Here is a 21,009-nt window from a genome sequence, read left to right on the forward strand (position 1 = left end):
GGTTGAAGAGAGAGAGAGAGAGAAAGAGAGAGAAAGAGAGATAGACAGTGTGAGTATGTGGGCAAGTAATTCCACCAAAATGCTATAGTTAACAATTGAAGTTTAAGATTTTCCTTTATCGAACATCCAGGATACATATTAGTAATAACGTGATGTAACCATCCATATTTGCATATTTTTGTGAAATGGGACAGACAAATATATATATATATATATATATATATATATAGAGAGAGAGAGAGAGAGAGAGAGAGAGAGAGAGAGAGAGAGAGAGAGAGAGAGAGAGAGAGAGAGAGAGAGGGAGGGAGAGAGACAGACAGGCAGATGATAGATAGATAGATAAATAGACAGACGGACGGACAGATAAGTGCAATGTATTTACATGGAAGTGTCTGTATGAAATGCCAAGACCCACAATGAATACATGTTATTACAGACTTCCAGGTTTTCCTCCTAAGACTGATGTTACTCAGGGATATGCTCTTTTAATATAAGGACTTTTTTTCTTGATGGTTTAGGAAATGGTTCACGCCCTGGACATGAAGAGCAGTCACAGAAATATATACATCAATGAAGATTCAATGTAGGAACGGCCCAAAGAAAATAAATCTGGGACAGAGGCCTGCTGTGAAGTAGAAAAAGAAAAACTTATGGTAGTGAGTTACCACTTTAAGAGAGTTTCTCCGGACAGAAATAGAGCAACCAGAGAGTGCCACAGCCCAGTGTGCTAGTCTACAGCGTCATAATACAGAATGATGGACGTGCAACTCAGCACTGGGTGATGCTCTGTGATGTCTGCATCTGCTAGGACGAAGCAATATCAAACTAGCAAGACAGAAACTGATCTGCTAGTTCATATATTTTTATCAATCAACTAAATGAACCCAAAGAATCAAGAAAGTAGGGCTTTAAAATAAATGTATAATTGTAATTTTTTTAATTATAGACACACATATATGTACATAACATTTCAAATTATTTTTTAATTATTTTAGGATTTACGTCTACTGCTGCCACCTAGTGGGTCAATGAAAGAATCGTAAATCAGCATAGAACAGAACATAGAACAATGTAGAACATAAGCTGCAAAATAAACTCCTTGAACACATACATCGGACAGCAGCGCATCATTTCCATCAGACATGTGCTTATAATATTAATGATAAAAAATGAAAAAAAAAAAAAATCATCTGACTCGAGATGAATTGTCAGCTCTCAAATTTATTGTAGTTTGTAACAGAGATAACACAAAATCACAGAAAACACACAACATCACAAAACTGAACATAAAAGTCTAAACCTTTGCAACTACATTTTTTTTTAAATGGTACTAAAATAAAAATATGAGATGCACTGCAGTTTAATCAAGAAATAAATAGAACTAAGTATAAAGCTGATATATGCTAAAACCTTTTGCATATACGTTGAAAAAAGAAAGAAATCCTTGAACATACACACGTTTGCTTTATATGAGTTTGTAAATTGTGAACATAGAGGTATAAAACAAACCAAGACAGACATTACATATGATAACAAACAACAACAGACGTACAAAAAAATATGATGCCAACTTCAACAGAAAAGATGGACATTTGGCATCATGTAAATCTGTGCAACAGGCCCTCAAATCTATTAAGGCATGAACACAGCCGATGCTAACGTCAAACAGCAAATGTCTGCAGTAGTTTTTAGTTGTAGTACAGCAGAAAAAAAGCATGTTCATGTGTGACCCTGAAGAGACATTCAGAACACAACTTAAACAAAATGTAAGGCCTCTGGTGTGAAAAGGAAGTTGCATCTTTAACTTTATTTCACATAAAACTCTGAATTATGCCTTCAACTGAGATGCACTGTAAACAACAGCCCCCAAAAATGCTTTCATTCCTGGTGCTCTTCGTATCTCTGCGGCCGCAGAAGGACGCTCTGGTAGGATTTGATGCAGGAGAAGGCTATTGGTGGAATGAGGCGGCGGTCGATCAGGTTGTACTCCAGGTGAACAGACATCAGCAGGGAGTCCTCACGGGCCGTAGTGTCACACAACGAGTTCATAGTGATGTGGCTATTGAGAGAAGATGAGGTTAAAACAGACAGACCAACAGACAGACAGACAGACAGACAGACAGACAGACAGATTGACTTACTTGATGTAGTTGTGGTTCAGTCTCAGGTGCTGCAGGTTCTTTAACTGTAGAATGCCTCGTGGGATTGACCTGAGCTGGTTATGGTCCAACAGCAGTTCACTCAGTGAGTTGTACAGGCCCCGAAATGACACTTCATTTATCCCGTCTTCACGCAGACGGTTGTACGAGAGCTGCAGGGAGTCAAGACCAGGTCGCAGGTGGCCGAACACATAGCCAGGGATGCGCTCAATTTGGTTGTGATGCAAGATGAGCTGCCGCAGACCAACCGGCAGGAAAGAGGGAACGTGAACCAGCTTATTGTGGGAAAGGTCCAAATACTCCAGTTTCCTGTGGATAAAGGCATTTTTGAAGATTATTAATTATAGTTCTGAAATACTTTATTATATACTAAATAATACATTTCATACTATGTAACTAGATATAAATTTCCAAAAGTTAATGTACTTTTTGTTCACAGTGACTAATAGTTTAGTTGCCTAAAAAAGGCAATAAATGAATAAATTATATAAAAAATAAATAAAACTGCTATTTTAAATATTAAAATATTGTTAATGTATTTTTGGTCAAATCAATGCAATGCAGCCTCAGTGAGCGTTAGAGGCTACTTTCAAAAACATTTTCCAAACTGTATAAAATAAAATTATAATGTACAATTATATGACTCTGTACATCAATAATGATTATTTGAATAATAAAGTCATAAAGTATGTATGCACAGTATGTATGCACATTAATTTGGTACTATATACATGTCATCATAGGCTAGGCTTGACATTTTTCGTTTTCAATTATTCGTTTGAATAAATTTATTCACCATATAAATTATAGTAATTGTCCACAAGATGGCACATAACAGCATAGACAGAGGCAGAGAACTGTGATCTGAACTCACAGCAAGTGTGTCCATGCTCTTGGATGAATGCGGTCCTCTCGGATTCGGTTTTGGCTGAGGTTCAGGACTCTCAGGTTTGTGGTCTTGTTTAGGAGCCCTGAATGGATCACCTCTATCTTGTTGTCAGAAAGGTGCAGCTCCTAAAGAAATTAAAAATCAACAACCTCCGTTATATACTATATAATGGAGGTTTTTTCCTTTTGAGACATAAAATGTAACTGACCTGTACTGAAATAGGCAGACCAGAGGGAATAGCCCTGAACTTGTTGTCATCCAGTCTTAAGTAAATCAGCCTTCTCAGAGGCTTGAAGGCCAGAGGAGAGACATTTCCATCGTGGAAATAATTATCCTCTAACTCCAGTGTCAGCAGCTTGGACAAACCTGAGGCAAACATAACATTAGATTACCAGAATATGGCATTTACTCTTAGTTTGTCATATTTGCCGGTATTTGGAAACTTAAAGGGATAGTTCATCCAAAAATGAAAATCCTGTCATCATTTCGGCATTTTTCACATAATTTTGGAAGTCAGTGGGAACCATCAACTGTTTTGGTTACCCACATTCTTCAAAATATCTTCTTTTGTGTTCAACAGAAAAAAGAATTCAAAGCTGCCAGAATTTTCATTTTTGGGTGAACTATCCCTTTATTAGAAGCCCAATTATGTTAAATTTAAATTTTAGAAGTTTGGGGGCAGTAAGATTTTTTTATATTTTAAAAATACAGTAAAAAATCATATTGTGAAATATGAATAAAAAAATAAATGTTTATTTTATATATAACTGTCTAAATAACTGTCTATTTTAATACATTTCAAATTTTAATTAATTCCTATGATGGCGTAGAAATTATTCTTATATGCTGATTTGGTGCTCAAGAAACACTTATTCTAAATATTTCTCGGGGAAACAGATTATTTGATGAAAAGAAAAAAGAAATGTCTTTTCTCTCTTTTGTTCAATTTAATACAAAAAAAACTTCTGAATAAATAAACAAGACTGTTCCTGAAAAAATATCCCTGAAGATTGATTTCGGATTGTAACATTTTGAGACATGTTAGAGAAGTGTAAGAATACTGGGGTCATTTTCTTAAGAATTTACACTCCATTTAAACTCATTGCTGTCTAGAAGAATCATTATAATGGCAATTGAGGAGGGAGATCAAGACCCTCAATAAGCAGTTCAGAATAGCAAGTGCTGAAGAAAGGAAGGGCATACAAGAGCTAACTAGTGGACTTTGAGGGCAACTCTGCAGACTGAGAAGGGCAGAAAGGTCTCTCAAAAACTGAGGAAAGAGAAGGAGGTAAAGCGGGCTCAGTTCATTTAGGACCCATACAGGTTTACCAAAACCCTGCTGGGGGAAGCAAGATCTGGAAGATTGACCAGCCCTAAAGAAGTTGTAGAGGAGTTCCTGAAGGAGAGCCACAGTGACAGCCTCAGGAACCAGGCCTGTGGTGCACACCCAAAGATCAGCAGAACTGCTGAAACTCCTGAGAAAGAGCTTGTTACCAGTGAACCAACATGGAGAGAAGTCCAGGATATTGTGCAGAAAGCCTGTTCAGCATCTGCCCCAGGACCAAGTGGTATACCTTATAAAGTATACAAGAGATGCCCGATGCTCCTCCGCAGGTTATAGAAACTGTTGCGTAGGATATGGACAAAAGGTATTATTCCAGCATCCAGGAAAAGAGCAGAGGGGTGTTTTGTACCCAAGGAAATGAACTCTTCCGACATCAGTCAGTTCCAAACCATCTCTCTCCTAAGTGTCGAATGCAAGGTACTCTTTTCTGTCCTGGCAAAAAGGATGACTACCTACATGGTGAAGATACATCGATACATCAGTCTAGAAGGGTGGCATTCCAGGTTTCTCCAGGTGCTTGGAACATACGGGCATCCTGAACCAGCTGATCAGGGAGGCCAAGGGTAGCATAGGAAATCTAACGGTTGTCTGGCTCGACTTGGCTAACACATACGGTTCAATCCCACATGGCCTCATTAACACAGTTATGGAACACTACCATGTCCCCTACCACACCAGGGGTATAATTACCAGCTACTTCAGAGGATTCAAACTATGGTTCAAAACTGCCCACTTTGCAACTCAGTGGCAAGACCTGGAAAAGGGAATCGTGACAGGCTGCACCATCTCCCCCATCCTGCTTGTCATGGGAATGAACCTGCTCATAACAGCTGCAGAAAAGGAATCCAGAGGGCCATCAATGGAGTCTGGCATCCGCCAACCTTATGGATGATCTTACTATAACAACTTCAACCCATGTGCAAGCAAGATGGATCTCGAAGGCTCTTGAAGATGGAGCAACATGGGCTTGGATAAAAATCAAACCAAGGAAATCAAGAAGTATGGTGATTAGAAATAGGAAAGTGACCAGCGAGTTCCAGCTGTGAGTACAGCGGGAGACGATACCATCAACTGAGAAAAACCCAATTAAGTGCCTAGGGAAATGGTATCACACATCCCTGACCGACAGATGCAATGTTTCCAGGACAGAGAAATAGGCAGAAGCATGGCAGAGTAAGATCGAGGGGTCAGAATTGCCAGGAAAGTTCAAGGCCTGGCTCTTCCAGCATGGCCTGCTACCACGGCTTATGTGGCTACTGACAATCTACGAAGTACCTATGATAGCAGTGGAAGGAGTCAAGTGAACAAATACCTTTGCAAGTGGCTCGGAATCCCACCAAGCTTCACGTCAGTAGGTCTATACACCAGGTCTGGTCAGGTATAGCTGCCCTTATCATCAGTGGTGGAGGAGATCAAGGTGGCAAAGTGCCGGCTTGTGATGATGTACTCAGAAGAGCAGGTGTCACTACGAGATCAGGATGCAAGTGGGTTGCTGACACATCAGTGGCGCAAGCCAAAAGTGCATTGAAGCTGAAGGAGATCATCGGGAACCCATGTGTAGGGAGGCAAGGATTCGGATCCACCCACTTCCAGCAGTGGGGAAAAGCAGACCCAAGGCAGAGGAGGGACATGATTCAAGCCAAGGTCTGACACCTGGAGGAAGAAAGGCGCAGATCTAGGGCCATCAATCTTGGAGTACAAGCTGCCTGGACGAAGTGGGACCTGCCGAAGTGGAAGATCATGTGGCCTGAGATCTGGAGACTGGAGCCCTTTTGTATCTCCTTCCTGCTCCGTTCAGTGTACGACACCCTTCCTACACCCAGAGGACCCATCATGTAGGCTATGCAGAGGGAGGGGAACAATGGCGCACATACTAGCAGGATGCAAAACAGCCCTTAGCCAAGGAAGATACAGGTGGCGCCATAACAAGGTTCTCTGTGCACTTGCTGACATCTTGGAGCGAGAGAGGCAGAAAAAGCGCCAGACTAGTACAAGGCTGAGGACATGCATTCAGTTCATCAGTGAAGGGGAGAAACCAGCAGCCCCCAAGAAGATCAAAAAGAGCCTCTTGCAAGCAGCACAATCCTGGGAGAAGGGGGTGGACCTGGGAAAGAAACTAGTCTTCCCCCAGGTTGTGCAAACACTGCTGAGGCCGGACATGGTCTTATGGTCTGAGGAGGCAAGGAAGATAATCTTGATTGAACTGACGGTCCCGTGGGAAGACGGTGCAAGGAGGCCCATGAGCAGAAAAGTATCAGGACCTCGTTGAGCAGTGCAGGGCCAAAGGGTGGCAGACTTGGCTATTCCCGATTGAGGTCGGGTGTAGGGGTTTCCCGGCACAAGTCTGTGTGGAAGATACTGTTTTGGGTATAGCAGGAAGGGAAAGGAAGGTAGCTGTCTGCAGGTTGGGTGAGGCAGCAGAAAGACCGTCTTATTGGCTCTGGAGTAGGAAGGAGGAGTAGAGCTGGGGGCCAGGAGGAGGAGGGCAGTGTCTGGCAAACAATGCTGACCCGCCAACTGGAGGGTGTTCTGGTTCAGGGTTGAAACACCCCGTGAAATTTGGACGCCACCTGATGACATCTTCTCCTGGCTGAAAGCTACAGTCATGCATTACAGTCAATGACTGAGTAAGATAGCATCAGTTCAGATGTTTTCAATAGTAATAGTAGTTATAAAGTGATTTGTCTCTCTATACTTATGGGCTCTCTATAGCTAGCATACCATAAATCACTCGAATAAGCATGAACTGACTGTCAGGTCGACAAAAGTAATTTTAAAATGTCCAGATTAACCCAACATTAAATTTTTTAGTGGACTGTGGTTTTGTGTTTACCCTGAAAGCTGTGGGGAGTGAGACCACTGAGTTTATTATCGTTGATCTTCAGCTCCACCAGCGAGGGAGGGAGAGCCGGCACTTTAGTGAAGATGTTTCCATCCAGGTTCAACCTCCTGAGCTTCGTCAAGTTCTGCAACAGGTCGAAAATAAACTCATGACACTGTCAAAGCCAGACTGGAAATATTTCAAAGCTTTCTTCAAGTCACAGCAGTTACACAGCACAGATATTCAAAGTTCACCTGGCATGAGGAACAGACATTTACCCATCAAGATACCGAGCACAGGTAAATACAGAAGTACAGTGAACATGCGAAAAAAACAATGTTCTGCTCTGTCATATATATGTCACCTGTACAACCTGTGCTTGGTGCGCAGTAAATATGACACACAGTTGAGAAAGAAGTAAAAAATTATTGTGTTTCCTTTAAAGGGTGTAATATCTATTGACTGAAAATTCCTATGTTCACTGCAGCATCCTGGTGAGAATTGTGTCAGTGATGTCAGATCTGGCATCTTGCAAAAACACGTCAGCTACTCGCTAAATTTCAAGCTTGCACTGTGCCACACCATAAGGCCTGATAACTCACCATTGTAACAGATAACAGATCACAAACCAGTTTCCATTTTTAAAGATCTACATTAATCTGACCATTATTAGAGTCCAAAAAAACATCACAACCATTGTTATGTGATACAGTATGTGTCAGTACACTTGGTAATATAATAATGTTTCTCAGACTGCATCTCACCCGAAAAACATTTGGTCCCAAAGAGAAATCATCCAGCTTGTTCCTGCTGAGGTCGAGCCACTCCAGGTTGGGAAGACCTGCTAGAGCATGTGATGGGATCTTGCTGATTTTGTTATCTGCAAAATACCAGAAAGACGAGAGTTATTTTTCACCTCTTTGTAGATAATGGTATACTCTGTTTACATTTCTCACATCTCAGAGCCAGCTCTTGCAGTGCCACATACAGAAAATCATCTGATGGACAAACAATGGGACACTGCCAGATTATGTTAGAACACAGTAAAAACATCCAAGTACATTGGTCAAACTCCAATAACACAGACCCCAATTTCCAGACTCTAAACCCCCTCTTAATTTAACAAAAATTTTAAAGGTTTGTACAAAAAGTAATTTCCATCTCATAATTTTCACTTTTTGATGTCACAATTTGTACATGTATAAAATAAAGATTTCGTATGGCACAACTTCATATCTCACAATATCACAAATATTTAATAGTTTTCTTTAAATATATATTCAAAACTTAAAAAATCTTCCTAACTCACATTTTGCAACTCCTGGATTTGAGAAGATTTTGAAAGTTTTTTTAAAAAAAGGCTATCATGCTGACCAAGGCTGCATTTATTTGATCAAAAATTCTGTAAAAATCTAAATATTGTTAAATATTTTTACAATATATAATAACTATTTTCTATTTTAATATATTTTAAAATGTGATACATATTTTGTCATCACTTTTTTGATGAAGAGAGACTTCAAAAGAAGTATAATCTTTTGTAATAATGTAAAAAAGATCACTTTTGATCAATTTCATGCATTTTTGGAGAATTAATTTATTTTAAAACACACACACACACACAACTTCTGAACAATAATGTATATATATTATATAAGGAATTAGGTTTAGCCTACATTAAGAAAAAAATATGCCAATAAGGTAAGAAAATACACTTAATTCAAGGTATATTCTCTAAGACAAAGATGCATCTACATGCATTATCTTATAATACACGTAGATAATTATCTGTCTTCATGAGCAAGGTGAACTGCTCTCACCTCACCTGCAAGAAAGAGACTCCTGACCCCTGCATCTTTGATGATGGGCATATAGGTAAGGCGAGTGTTTCCACAAGCTATAAGAGACTCTGAAAGCAGGCAGCCTGCTGGGAGAGACTCCATATGAACAGAGGTGTGGACGATTGGACGGCCAATACTTCTATCCACCGGTCGCCCACTTGGGGCTGGCAGTGGCCTTCCAGTGGGCAGTCTCACAGATTTTCTTGTAGGAAGAGCAAAGGCCGGTTCTGCTCGTGGTGTGGCTGGTTTGAGTGTGGGCGGCATTACTCGTCTTTCTATTGCTACAGGGCGAAGAGCAGATCTGAACACCGGAAAGCTGCGGTTATCATCGTCATCATCATCACTGTCACTGTCGTCCTCAAGATAGTCATCATCATCATGGTCATCATTATCAAAATGGACTGGTCTCATATACTGAGGTCCTGTGGCTATTACAGGGGTCTTAGGTGGTTTACCAGGATCCAGATTCACAATCACCTCCTGGTTTTTCTTCACTTGCTTCTTAGGGACATTTGAGGGTGCCTGAATAGACAACATAAATGTTTGAGAACAATTAAAAGAGGTAAAATTGGCTTGAAACTACCCTAAAGTGGTTTGCTATTCTTAGCTGGTTTGGTTTGCTGGTTTTACACTTTTAGAATAAAGGTTCTTAATTGGCATTGATGGTTCCATGAGGAATTGTTAACATGCATAGAATCTTTCCATTGCACAAATGGTTAAATTATAAAATGTTCTTCACACCAAGAAAAAAAAGGTTCATTTCAGAACTGTGCACTGAAAGGTTATCTAGTTATAAGGTTAGCCCTTCTTTTGAAAGAGCGTAGAGTGGTTTTAGATACTTTTCATCTCACAACAATGAAAGACTAATAGGCCGACCAGGTAAACCAGCTTAGCACCAGTATAGCCTTAAAAGAGCAGACAGACCACATCTAAAGGTAAATAAGTACAATAATGAGGGGAAGTATGAAGTATATGAAGCATAGTACATTTTCTCATGCACATCTACATACTTCTTTTGCTGGGGTGACCACCATCCTGTTCTTCTTTGGTTTCACCTCCAGAACCTCCGTCCCCACAGATGGTTTTCTATTTCCTGTCAGTCTGTTTTTCAAGCTTGTTTTCCACACAGATGTTGGACTGGACTTACTGGCCACAGACTTCAGGGTGGGTGAAGCTATACATGGTGTGGCAAACAGAAAATCATTACCCACCAACAAGCATCCCACTCCCTTATGGCACCTTTCCCAGCATTGGATTACACCACACTAAAAGTCAATGTTTTACATAATTTCCAGCCTGTATCACTACCGGGATGAGCACCGTTCTCTTTAGCTATTACTACAAATGGCTAATCCAATTACTTTTTGAATGTAATTCAACAACAAAAAAAAAAGGTAGAATAGAACTAGACGTACTGTTCAAAAGTTTTCTAATGCAAAATATTTGTATTTCAATATTCTATTAATCAAAGAATCCTGCTGCTGAGAGATGATGGTTCCCAAACCTCTGGCCGGGCAGGGGATGGTTCGGCAGCTGACTGCTCCATTTTTACACTGGCACACACTGCAAGGCTCCGGGGACCAGACAGCCCCCTCAAACAGAGAAATCCCATTCACCAAACACTGACTGCTATGGTCTGGCATGCATCCAAACACACAAAATTTCAGAATTCTGCACACAGTGGCTCCAACAAGCAATTGGACACTTAAAACATATATAATATAATATAATATAATATAATATAATATAATATAATATAATATACTATAATATAATATAATATAATACTAAATTTAAAAAATATAATTTATTAATGTAAGATGTCAGTTTCCTTTAAGTTAACAAAGGTGTCCTAGCAACAAAACAAATTCTGTAAATTGTTTTGCCTTGTATTTGTATTGTATGTGTATTTGTGTTCTCTCAAATAAATGTTTTGTTTATAATGCACTGACATTCATACATTTTTAAGTATGACTTTTGTCCAAATGTTTTTATTATCCAAATATTGGATAGACCTTTGATCCGTTCTCTCATATCATAATTCAGCGTAACCACTTATTTTTTTTAATTATAAAAAAAAATTCTGTTCATTCTTTGCTTAAATTACTACTTTTTGACAATTGCACAATAAATATAAATCTAAAATCACAATGTTAGAAAACTGTATCTTCTTCTCTTCTTGTCTAATCTTATTAAATTAAATGCTATAAGCATTACTCACCTGGAAGGAATGGGCTATCATACTCAGGTGCATCTTCAGCAGATAAGAATCGTCTGGAGTCCCTCTGTCTCTCTCTTCTTCTCTTTTCTTGTTTTCCTTCAGCCGCTAAATGCGCTAAACACAGACACAGACACCAAGCTAAAAGCTTGTACATTGTTAATGTGTGCCTGAGTCAGTTCAGGTATGATCTGCTAGAAACAGCTGTCTCAACGACTCTGAGGGCTGCACCTTCTGAAAGGCCAGTTATATTCTGCCTCTGGAAATCATGTTCAACACATCACCCGTCCCTCGGAAGAAAACAAAAAAGAAAAAGAAATGCAAAGGTGAGAGCAGAGAGTGAGGAGGAAGGAATGGAACGGAAGCAGGGGAGTGAGAGGGAAAAAATAAAATCAAAACAGTTTCAACAAAGTGCCTCTTTCATTTGGCCTGAAGACTAACCGCCTCTCCTTTCCTTCTCAACGAACGCCCCACAGTCCCGAGAGCCAAACAAACTATTAGAGCATCCTCGAGGGGAAAGAAAATCTTATCTTTGACACGATTTAATGTTCTGACGTCAACGGATGCACTTCTGGTGTGTGGGATTTCAGATTTATGTGTTGATGAATAAAACATAGCTCTCTTAAAACGCTCATTATTGTTTGTGCTTCACTGCTAGTGCAAGTTTGATGGAAGAGCAGAGAAAACATTGGCCTGTAGGGAGCCCGTTGATATGAAAGGTCGCTCTGTCCAAGGGCCAACGGCACCACAGTCCTGAGAAATTCTTCAGGTTCTATTGCCTTTTGCAACCTTGCTTGACCATGCAGCCCCTTTCTCTCCAGTGTGGCCATTTCACTGCATCGAGCACTGTTGCTATGACAACCACTTCATTAAATAGCATTGCAGAGAATTATGCCACTTTCTTTCTGAGTAGTTCAGAAACTGAAATTATCCTAATGGAGTACATTTTTACAGTCAATATTCTGCCATTATTCTAGGCCAATGGGGCTGCCAGGATGTCACTATGTGATTGCTTACTTGAGTCACAAGGGTCAACCCTCGGATCTTAATATTCTGGATGCCTGAATATGGTTTGGGTCTGTCAAGCTGGGCAAAAATCACAAGTATAATCGTTTACAAAAAATAATAACACATGTAAACTTAGGCTATACTTATATATACTGCTAGAGTAAATAACCATGTTCATATGCAATAAAATAAATCTACAGTACCATTCAAAAGGAAAAAAAAAACAGATAATATTCTGAAATATCTGTTTTCTATTTTTAATAAATTTGTAAATATAATTTATTACAGATTTTTTTCAGAAATCATTCTTATATGCTGATTTGGCTGATTTTTTTTATTATTAATGTTGACAACAGTTGTGCTGCTTAATACTTTTTAATGAATAGAAAGTTCAAATTAACAGCATTTATCTAAAATAAAAATATTTTTAATAAATACTTGCTGAATAAAAGTATAATATATATATATATATATATATATATATATATATATATATATATATATATATTATACCATTCCTTCCTTCTCACTCTCTGCTCTCACCTTTGCATCTCTTTTTCTTTATAGTAACATATTATTTAAAAATGAAATAATAATAATAATAATAATAAAATAATAAATAATAAAATAATTAATCTCAAACTTTTGAATGGTAGTGTATATTAATCAAAATTTACATACAAGTCAAATAAATTTGGTAAACAGATTGAAATAGCCTAGCAAACATTCCAGCAAACATTTTCACAATCACAACAATAAATATGACATATTATTCTTTATCATGTATACACCTTATTCCGAATATCCATTTAAAATTAAAATATTCATTTGCACTTTTAGGTGTTAAAACATTGATTTTGAAGAAATATGTTTGTATTATTGTGAAATAAATTTTACAAACGTTTCACAAACTAAAATTAATAGATAGTCTTATGTTTCAATTATCATGTGTAGAGGAATATTCCAAACACTGTGAAGCAGTTAAACCTTTTTTATTGGAATACAGGCTTTTAAGAATATGGACCTTAATCAGTGCAAATAAATGTGGTCAGCTAGCACTACATTAGTACACAAGTGTAAGCTTGTTATGATTATATAAAATGTGTTTATAGCAGACTGGGACAAATAAGTAATTTAGTTCTACTTAATTCTGTTTGCATCTCCTTCACTCCAGTGTGTTATAGCCTTTCTTGGTTTTTGCCTCCCACACAGAAAATTATTAAGCAATTTGATGTAACACTCCCCCCTAGACCTGCCCTGAGCTTCCTGTCTTTCATTCAAAAATAAAAACTCTGAATGTTCAAGAAGACAAACAATCATTTAAAACAGGTAAACACGCCACCCACAGCTTCCTGTCTTTCGGTTTACCATGTACACCTGCTCAGAGTCTGACCAAATAACAGATTAGACCAGGTATAAATGTCTCAAACAAATAACACAGAAATCATTTTAGCAACATCCTTCACCTGTGGTCCTCTTTTGGAATGAGAGTGTATTTGAAGACACTTCCAAAAATATGGTCAGATATACAACTGAAGTAAGCCAACCCCAGACAGCAAACAGTCTAGTGTGTTCATTTTCTTCATGACAGCTTGAGAATCGGTGTTTACTTTATCCTAGAATTCTCCAACCGTCCTCACACACGGCTCGAGCCAAGCCTGTAGAGAACACGATACATCCACCGCCCAGACAGTTTAGAGAACGTGACTGACTCAAGACAGATAGAATGACAGAATAAAAGATATATAGAACAACAGATATCATGACAGATCAACAGAATGAAAGAATGACAGAACAATAGAGAGGTAGCTAGAATAACAAATACAGACGGACGGACGGACAGATAGGACAGACAGACAGACAGACAGACAGACAGATAGATAGATAGATAGATAGATAGATAGATAATCTGTTCTGTTTATCTCTTATCTAGCTGTGCACTTGGGAACAGTTTGCTTTTCTTGACTCATTAAAAAGCCGCCTACTACTAGATACTTCTCAGTCCTCTAACAACTGTGATTACTGTCTGTATATTTTTAGTGTTCATAGGGAGATCTGACCCCAAAATTGTGGTGCAGATTACAATGATGCAATGAAACCAACACTTTTGCTGTCCAACTACCCCCCCCCCCCCCCTCTGGCACAAAAGCAGTAGACTATATGACTGCAATTTGACTGTATCTAATGTATGTCTGAGCATGGAAATGATGCACAGCTTTAGGCAAAGATGCCATTGAAAGTTGGTATTTTTGTTTAAATCGTGGTTAATATTTCTAGGATTTTAGCCTGGAGGAATCAATGTAAGGACCCTGTAAAAAAACATGAATGAACAAATAATGGACCATGACTTACTTTGCCATTCACGTTAGGTTGTTTTAACCTAATTATCACTTTTTATAGACTTATAAATAATGATCATATTCATTTAATCCTGTTAAACACAAAAGGATAGTATACAAACTGATTTCATCTCACTTTCTGTGCCAAGCCACAAGCCAAGACGGTGTCACAAAGATTATATAATGTGAATTCGTAAAATTACTGACCAGTAACCCCTTTCCCATGTAACAAGACCTGTGATTCAGTGTTGAATATTCAGCATAAATTCTTTTCAAAGCATTTTGGTCCAGGAACATTCTGAGCTGCCTTTGTTTTGATCCACATTCGCCCTCTAGTGGAGAAACCATGGAGAAACACATGTGAGGAGAGCTTCAACCAATCAGCGCGCAGATCAACAGACCCTTCCACCCAATCAGCGCTCACACCAACAGGAGCTGCCACAATGAAGGCGAGCATGAATCCCGTGGGTGTATGAAAGCATGCCAACGGCAAATCATCAAGCGCAAAATTGCCCAAAATCATGATGCACGCTTTCTGAAAGGACAATTAACCGTTACACGTGTGAAATCGACAGAATGGCTTCGTGGTCGGAGAAAATGCTACAACTCCTGCGTCGAATGAATAACTTTCATCTACCAGGTGGGGATATATTAAAAGAATCATATGACACAGAACAATCCATATGCATGTGATCCAGCAGGAATTCTCATGTCATATATAGGTCAATGAAATCCTACTGGATCTGTAAAAATACATTCAAATTAAATTCATGCTGATAAAGGATCTTCTACCGTGAACAAATTTTCATTTTGTGAAACAAAAGATTTGTAACGATTAAAGACGACTACTTGATGTCCATAACTCAAAAATGTAATTTGTAAAAAAAAATTAAATAATAAGTTATGTACACTATTCTGTATTCAAGGAGCAAGGAAAACATTTTCTTACTTTATTTTTGTTGTTTACAATTGAATAATATCATTATATAATATACAATGTACTATTCATATACATGTGCATTCATTCATTTGCATTGATTTATTCTAGGTTCTAGTTTAGAGAGCTGTCTACGTTTTGAGGTGGCTGGAGAACAGGTTGGATGGATTTCCCCAAAAGTAGCATCAGTTCTTGGTCGTTTTCCTGCTGTCTTCAGACCATATGGGAGCGCTATAACCTTCTGCTCCGGGCTGGACACTTTTGAGAGCAGATCGGTGGCTGTGGATGAGGTCCTGCAGGAGCTGAGGAGAGAGGCATCATTCACCTGTCTCATAGGCTGGAGAGATGAGGTGAGACATCTCTGGTACATGCTAGATAAGTACGCATCTTCCTTCTTATTCTTGGGCAGTTGTTTAGAATTTTTATTTTTCCTTTTAATTTTAGTTAAAGTTTAGTCATTGTGTGGTTTTCTCATTTTTTAGTAGTTTTTATTTTATAAATGTCCATACAGTTTTTATTCATTTTTATTTCAGTTAAATTAAAAAAAGTTAAATTGAATCATCAAGTTAAATTATTATAATATTTTATTTTTTACATTTTATTTAATTTCAGTTAACGGATATTATATGTCAGGTAACAATTTAGTTTTAGTTTCAGATTTAGTTCATCTTAAATTCAAGCTCAATGTCAACAAGTGCCTCAATTCAAATTATTGTTTTATTTTATTTTTTCGAATTCATTTCATTGACAGAATTAGCAAAGCAGTTGCTCATTTGTGCGTAAAATAATATTAATGCATATTGTGATTGTCTGTTTATCCTTGCATTATAATAAACATTTAATTGGATTTAAGTTGCTGTGTACAGATATGCAGTTCTTGCCTTTATAAATCCTGATTTGTTCTTCACTTTTGATGTAGGATGAATTTTATTTTCAGCAATATGCTGTGATGCCCAGGTATTGCGACCCTCCGTTGATGTATATGGAGAGAGCAGCTACAAGTATGTTAATGAAATATTAATTTCATGCTTCTACTGTCACAGCCAGTGACACTTACAGCTGTTTATAAATAATGGTCAAACGCAGGTCTGTTTGGAGTGAAACGGTACGGCGTCCATGTCAATGGCTACACACGGGATTCAAGTGGCAACCTTAATATGTGGCTAGCACGACGATCTCTGACCAAACAGACGTATCCAGGAAGACTGGACAACATGGTAATTTATTAATAAACAAATTAATCAGCTCATTACAAGACGAGCCGGTCCAAGCTTACACCACAGGTTGAGTCAACAGTATGATGAATCACTCTGTTACTTCTAACACATAGATCTATGACTCCTTCACACTACACACTCATTTGACTTAACCAGTCATATCTCATCAACACTTCAGTGCTGGACCTCAAGGATCCCTCCAATTAAGGTAGTGCTACATTGGTTGCACTTTATTTTACAGTACGTGTACTAACATGTACTTATACTGTACTTACAGTGTATTTATCTAAGAAAGTTCTGGTAATACAAGGTAACTACATGGGGTAGGGTTAGGTTTAGGGGTAGGTTCAGGGTTGGTAACTAGTTATTACTTAGTTATTGTAATTACTATAATAAGTACATAGTATGTACATGAGGAACAAAATTGCTACCGCTACATTTGTACTTTTGTTGCCGTTAAATTACACATATTTTATACATACTTAAATAGTACATTCTTGTACACACTTTTTGTACTGTATATTGCCTTTGTGGGGGGGGGGGTTGTAAGTCTGTTGCCTATGGAATTTATGTTTGCACTGTTTTTAATTTTTGCAAATTTTGTTCACAAGTTTGGGTTACAGGGTAACTAAGTGTGCAAAAATTAAAAACAGTGCAAACATAAATTGTAAGTACACTAGCAAAAAGATAACCACAAAGCTATTTTGATGTAACGGGGTGTTTAATGGATTGGATTTATCACTCAGGCAGCTGGAGGACTGGCAGCAGGCTGTAGTGTAAGGCATACCATGGTTAAAGAGTGTGAAGAGGAGGCCTGTATCCCTCCAGGCCTGGCAGAGCAAGCGCGTCCTGTGGGAACTGTGAGGTGCTTAAATCCTTTATTTTATTTTTTATTTCTATTCCACTATTTAGATTAGGTCGCTACAGATCATTTAGAACTATTACAAAGAACAAAAGCAATTGGTAACTGCCGATTTTTTTATTAAAAAATGCATGGCAGAGTTTTCCCTTATTATTAAAAACCTTTCCAAGATACCAGGGTAGATATAAACTCTCTCAACTCCCCTGCACAAGAGACTGATTTGTACAGCAGAAATGCCAGAAATAGCTTCCAGCTGGCAGGTTTCCAGAGAAATATTCTGTGCGCACAATGAAGATGACCAGAATTCAGGTTTCACGCAGGCTTAGAACACGTCAGTGTTGATCAAAGACATGAAATCCTGTCACATGCACCATTTCTGCCTGGAAACTGTTCACTATGTTTAGCTGAATTAAAAGGCATTCTGCAATCTTGAATCTCCAGTTCATGCCTCCCTCTGTTTCTTTTCTCTGTAGCTACACCTACGAGGATGACGAAGGAATATTTCCTGAGTGTCAGTTTGTTTTTGATTTAGAGCTGCCTCTCAATTTTCAGCCTCACATTGGAGACGGAGAAGTGCAAGCGTTTTACTACTATCCAATAGAGAAGGTGAAGGCATCCCATTGATTTTAGGTTGGAATGCCACGTGATGTATTTTATATAAAGTTTGCTTTGACATAAAATGTATTTTGAACATGAAAACATACTTTGACATGCAAAAAAAGCTATAGCATTTTAAGTGGTTACTTTTATGTCAGGCAGCTTTCTAAAATATATGTGCAGTTTCCTAGACTAAGGGTTGGCACATCTTACCCCCAATCTCCTATGCGTCACATGTTGATTTCAGGTGAAAGATCTCCTGGTCAGTGAGGAGTTCAAGCCGAACTGTGCCATGGTGGTTCTGGACTTCCTCATCAGACATGCCATCATTGAGCCCGACTCAGGTTTGTTACACACCAGATCACCTGGTAGAATTTGAGATAAGAATTTGACAGCATGTAATTTTAAATGAAAAGTTTAACATGAGAAAGGCTGTGACTTTTGTCGTTCTCTCATTTCAGAACCCTACTATCATGAATTTGTGGCTGGATTGCACAGATCACTGTAAAAACTGACTGATGGTGTTAAAGCCTGTGTCAACCTGCAACAGTTTGGTATTTTTGTTATCTACCTCTGCTTTTAACTCCTAACATTGTCAGCATGTGTACTTGTTTACTGAAGACCACATTTATACGGTGGCCAAGAAAGCTCAACACGCTGCAACTTAAGAAAACACATGCAAACTGAAAAAACACCAGCAAATGAAGAAAACCTCTTCATTAGTTTGACAACACGTGTTGCAAATCATCACAACACATGCATATAACAAAACGCGCTGCAAATCATCACAAAACATGCATATAACGAAACGCTGCAAATCATCACAACACATGCATATAACGAAACGCTGCAAATCATCACAACACATGCATATAACGAAACGCGCTGCAAATCCTCACCACACATGCACATTAAGAAACAATTAATGAAGCATTGCAAATTTATTTTCATTAACCTTGAAATTATATTTAGCTGAGGAAATTAAAGTAAGCCATCTTAAGTAACGTTTTACATTTAAGCATGTAATTATTCAGCTTATTTAGGCTAATAATATCCAAAAGATAAAGGAATCATGCAATCAGGGTGTTTAAAAAAAACAACAACTCCACTGACCAGTAGCCACTGCACGATAAACAAATCCCAGCTGGGTCCGACAATTTTTTGGTGTCTCCTTGAAACATTTCCAATGTGGTCAGTGGTATTTGCAGCAGGATTTGCAGCGTTTCTTAATTTGCATGAGTTGTGAAGAAATTGTAGCTTGTTTCTTTATATGCATGCGTTGTGATGGATTTGTAGCGCGTTTCTTTATATGCATGTGTTGTGATGGATTTGTAGCATGTTTCTTTATATGCATGTGTTGTGATGGATTTTGCAGCGCGTTTCGTTATATGAATGTGTTGTGATGATTTGCAACACTTTTGTTGTCAAATTGATGATGTTTTTTTTTATTTGCTGTTTTTTTTTTCAATTTGCATGCGTTTTCTTAAATTGCAGCGCTTTGAGCTATCTCGGCCACCGTACATTTAGACCTTTTACGCAAACATAACCCGGAGAAGAGACAAAATAAAGACCCAAGCAAAGTTACCCTATAAGAATTTATTTTTTCAATACATTTCAAATGAGTGTGGAAATCCAAAGATGCACTGGTATACAAAAGATAATTGATGCATCAAAGGCTCTTTTTTCTTTTCTTACAATGAAATGCAGAACCTCTTCGAAGAAATTACTTGCATTTAATAATATGGCATTAAACAGCTCTCTCAAAATCACATTTTGGCTACTTTTTTCCTTCTTTATTTCTTTTAAAACTTTAAATTCTAAGATGCTAGAATTGGTAAAATATGCAAAAACGATAATAGTATAAGCCAGTAGAATTTCACACAAAAAAAGAAGAACGTACAGTACAGGAGAAAAAGAAAATGGAGTTTCTCATTTATACAGTGAGATAAACAACAACTATGTTACTGTCACCTTTTATAAATGTATATATATATTGCCAAAATGAAAGTGTCTGACAGTCAACATACAAAGTTGTGTGGTTCTGCTTCGGAGCTCCACCAAGACCGATTAACCCAAAGTCTTTCTTTTATTTTTAATTACAATACATGAGCAAGCACATAAAATACTCACAAAAAAGCTGAATTAGTATGATCATTGCTTAATGCATCTTACTTTGAATTTTATAGGCAAATGGCAAAAAAAGTATAAGATATATTTAAATCTTATTGGAATAAAGATTTATAAGGCTACCGCTATTTCAGCTATTTTAAACCAGTGACTAAACTGCCAATTTTACAACAGGACAGGAGGACACAAAGGAACCGCTTGTGTTAACCGACAGTATTAGCATGTTAATGTAGCAAAAAAACATCATTAACAGAAAATCGTAGAATGAAGGACATGCATGAATCTTTTACATAAGACGGCACTGGGTTCCTGGGAGGTTTATAAAGGGGATCATTGGAGTATTATGTTGTGTGGCCAATGTCGCGATCCAAAAAAAACAACTCCCTGCGTGACATATCGCATACATGATGTAGGGTACGAACTAATGCCTTTTACACCCTGAATAATGCACTTAGTGCTAAAAAAGGAATCTTTTTAGACCAAGTCGTTTGTTTCTGTTCTTGGCTAACAGTGCTGATCTTCTAAGCAGAAGATGTGGTAAAGAATACATTGCATATAATCCCACCCCAAAAGCAATCAGTGATTGTGAGCAACTGTAAAACCACATTGGTCTCTACCCTACATATAGACTATCCTTACGCTGTGATCA

At 38.0% G+C, this 21,009-nt stretch overlaps 2 protein-coding genes across 3 annotated transcripts; one reads left to right on the top strand and one right to left on the bottom strand.

The window, feature by feature from the left end:
• Positions 1-1,333: 1,333 nt before the first annotated feature.
• Positions 1,334-11,579, bottom strand: LOC113077623 (extracellular matrix protein 2-like). Its single transcript, XM_026249939.1, has 10 exons — positions 11,277-11,579; positions 10,560-10,691; positions 10,066-10,229; positions 9,040-9,577; positions 7,979-8,094; positions 7,227-7,359; positions 3,257-3,414; positions 3,034-3,173; positions 2,142-2,468; positions 1,334-2,059 (listed from the first exon to the last, which is right to left on the bottom strand). Exons 1-10 carry the CDS (start codon positions 11,428-11,430, stop codon positions 1,879-1,881), a joined length of 2,043 nt encoding a protein of 680 aa, XP_026105724.1. The 5' UTR covers positions 11,431-11,579; the 3' UTR covers positions 1,334-1,878.
• A 3,466-nt stretch (positions 11,580-15,045) lies between these two features.
• LOC113077622 (nudix hydrolase 24, chloroplastic-like) lies at positions 15,046-19,072 on the top strand. Of its 2 annotated transcripts, none has more exons than XM_026249938.1 (8): positions 15,046-15,260; positions 15,669-15,907; positions 16,495-16,558; positions 16,644-16,774; positions 17,521-17,639; positions 18,110-18,242; positions 18,481-18,577; positions 18,695-19,072. In XM_026249938.1, exons 1-8 carry the CDS (start codon positions 15,197-15,199, stop codon positions 18,739-18,741), a joined length of 894 nt encoding a protein of 297 aa, XP_026105723.1. In that variant the 5' UTR covers positions 15,046-15,196; the 3' UTR covers positions 18,742-19,072. The 2 variants fall into 2 exon arrangements, with proteins under 2 accessions (XP_026105723.1, XP_026105722.1); XM_026249937.1 differs by having other exon boundaries at positions 16,477-16,558; positions 18,695-19,071.
• Positions 19,073-21,009: the final 1,937 nt, after the last annotated feature.

This window comes from Carassius auratus, unplaced genomic scaffold, assembly GCF_003368295.1.
Source record: "Carassius auratus strain Wakin unplaced genomic scaffold, ASM336829v1 scaf_tig00022917, whole genome shotgun sequence".
Taxonomy (NCBI): domain Eukaryota; kingdom Metazoa; phylum Chordata; class Actinopteri; order Cypriniformes; family Cyprinidae; genus Carassius; species Carassius auratus.

Coding starts and splice junctions, on each gene's coding strand:
- LOC113077623 (XM_026249939.1), bottom strand. CDS start 11,430: ATGTACAAGCTTTTAGCTTGGTGTCTGTGTCTGTGTTTAGCGCATTTA. Junction 10,692..11,276: donor TGATAGCCCATTCCTTCCAG/GTGAGTAATGCT, acceptor GATGCATGCCAG/ACCATAGCAGTCAGTGTTTG. Junction 2,469..3,033: donor AGAGCATGGACACACTTGCT/GTGAGTTCAGAT, acceptor CTTTATCCACAG/GAAACTGGAGTATTTGGACC.
- LOC113077622 (XM_026249937.1), top strand. CDS start 15,197: ATGGCTTCGTGGTCGGAGAAAATGCTACAACTCCTGCGTCGAATGAAT. Junction 16,775..17,520: donor CAGGAAGACTGGACAACATG/GTAATTTATTAA, acceptor TTTATCACTCAG/GCAGCTGGAGGACTGGCAGC. Junction 18,578..18,694: donor CATCATTGAGCCCGACTCAG/GTTTGTTACACA, acceptor CTCTCATTTCAG/AACCCTACTATCATGAATTT.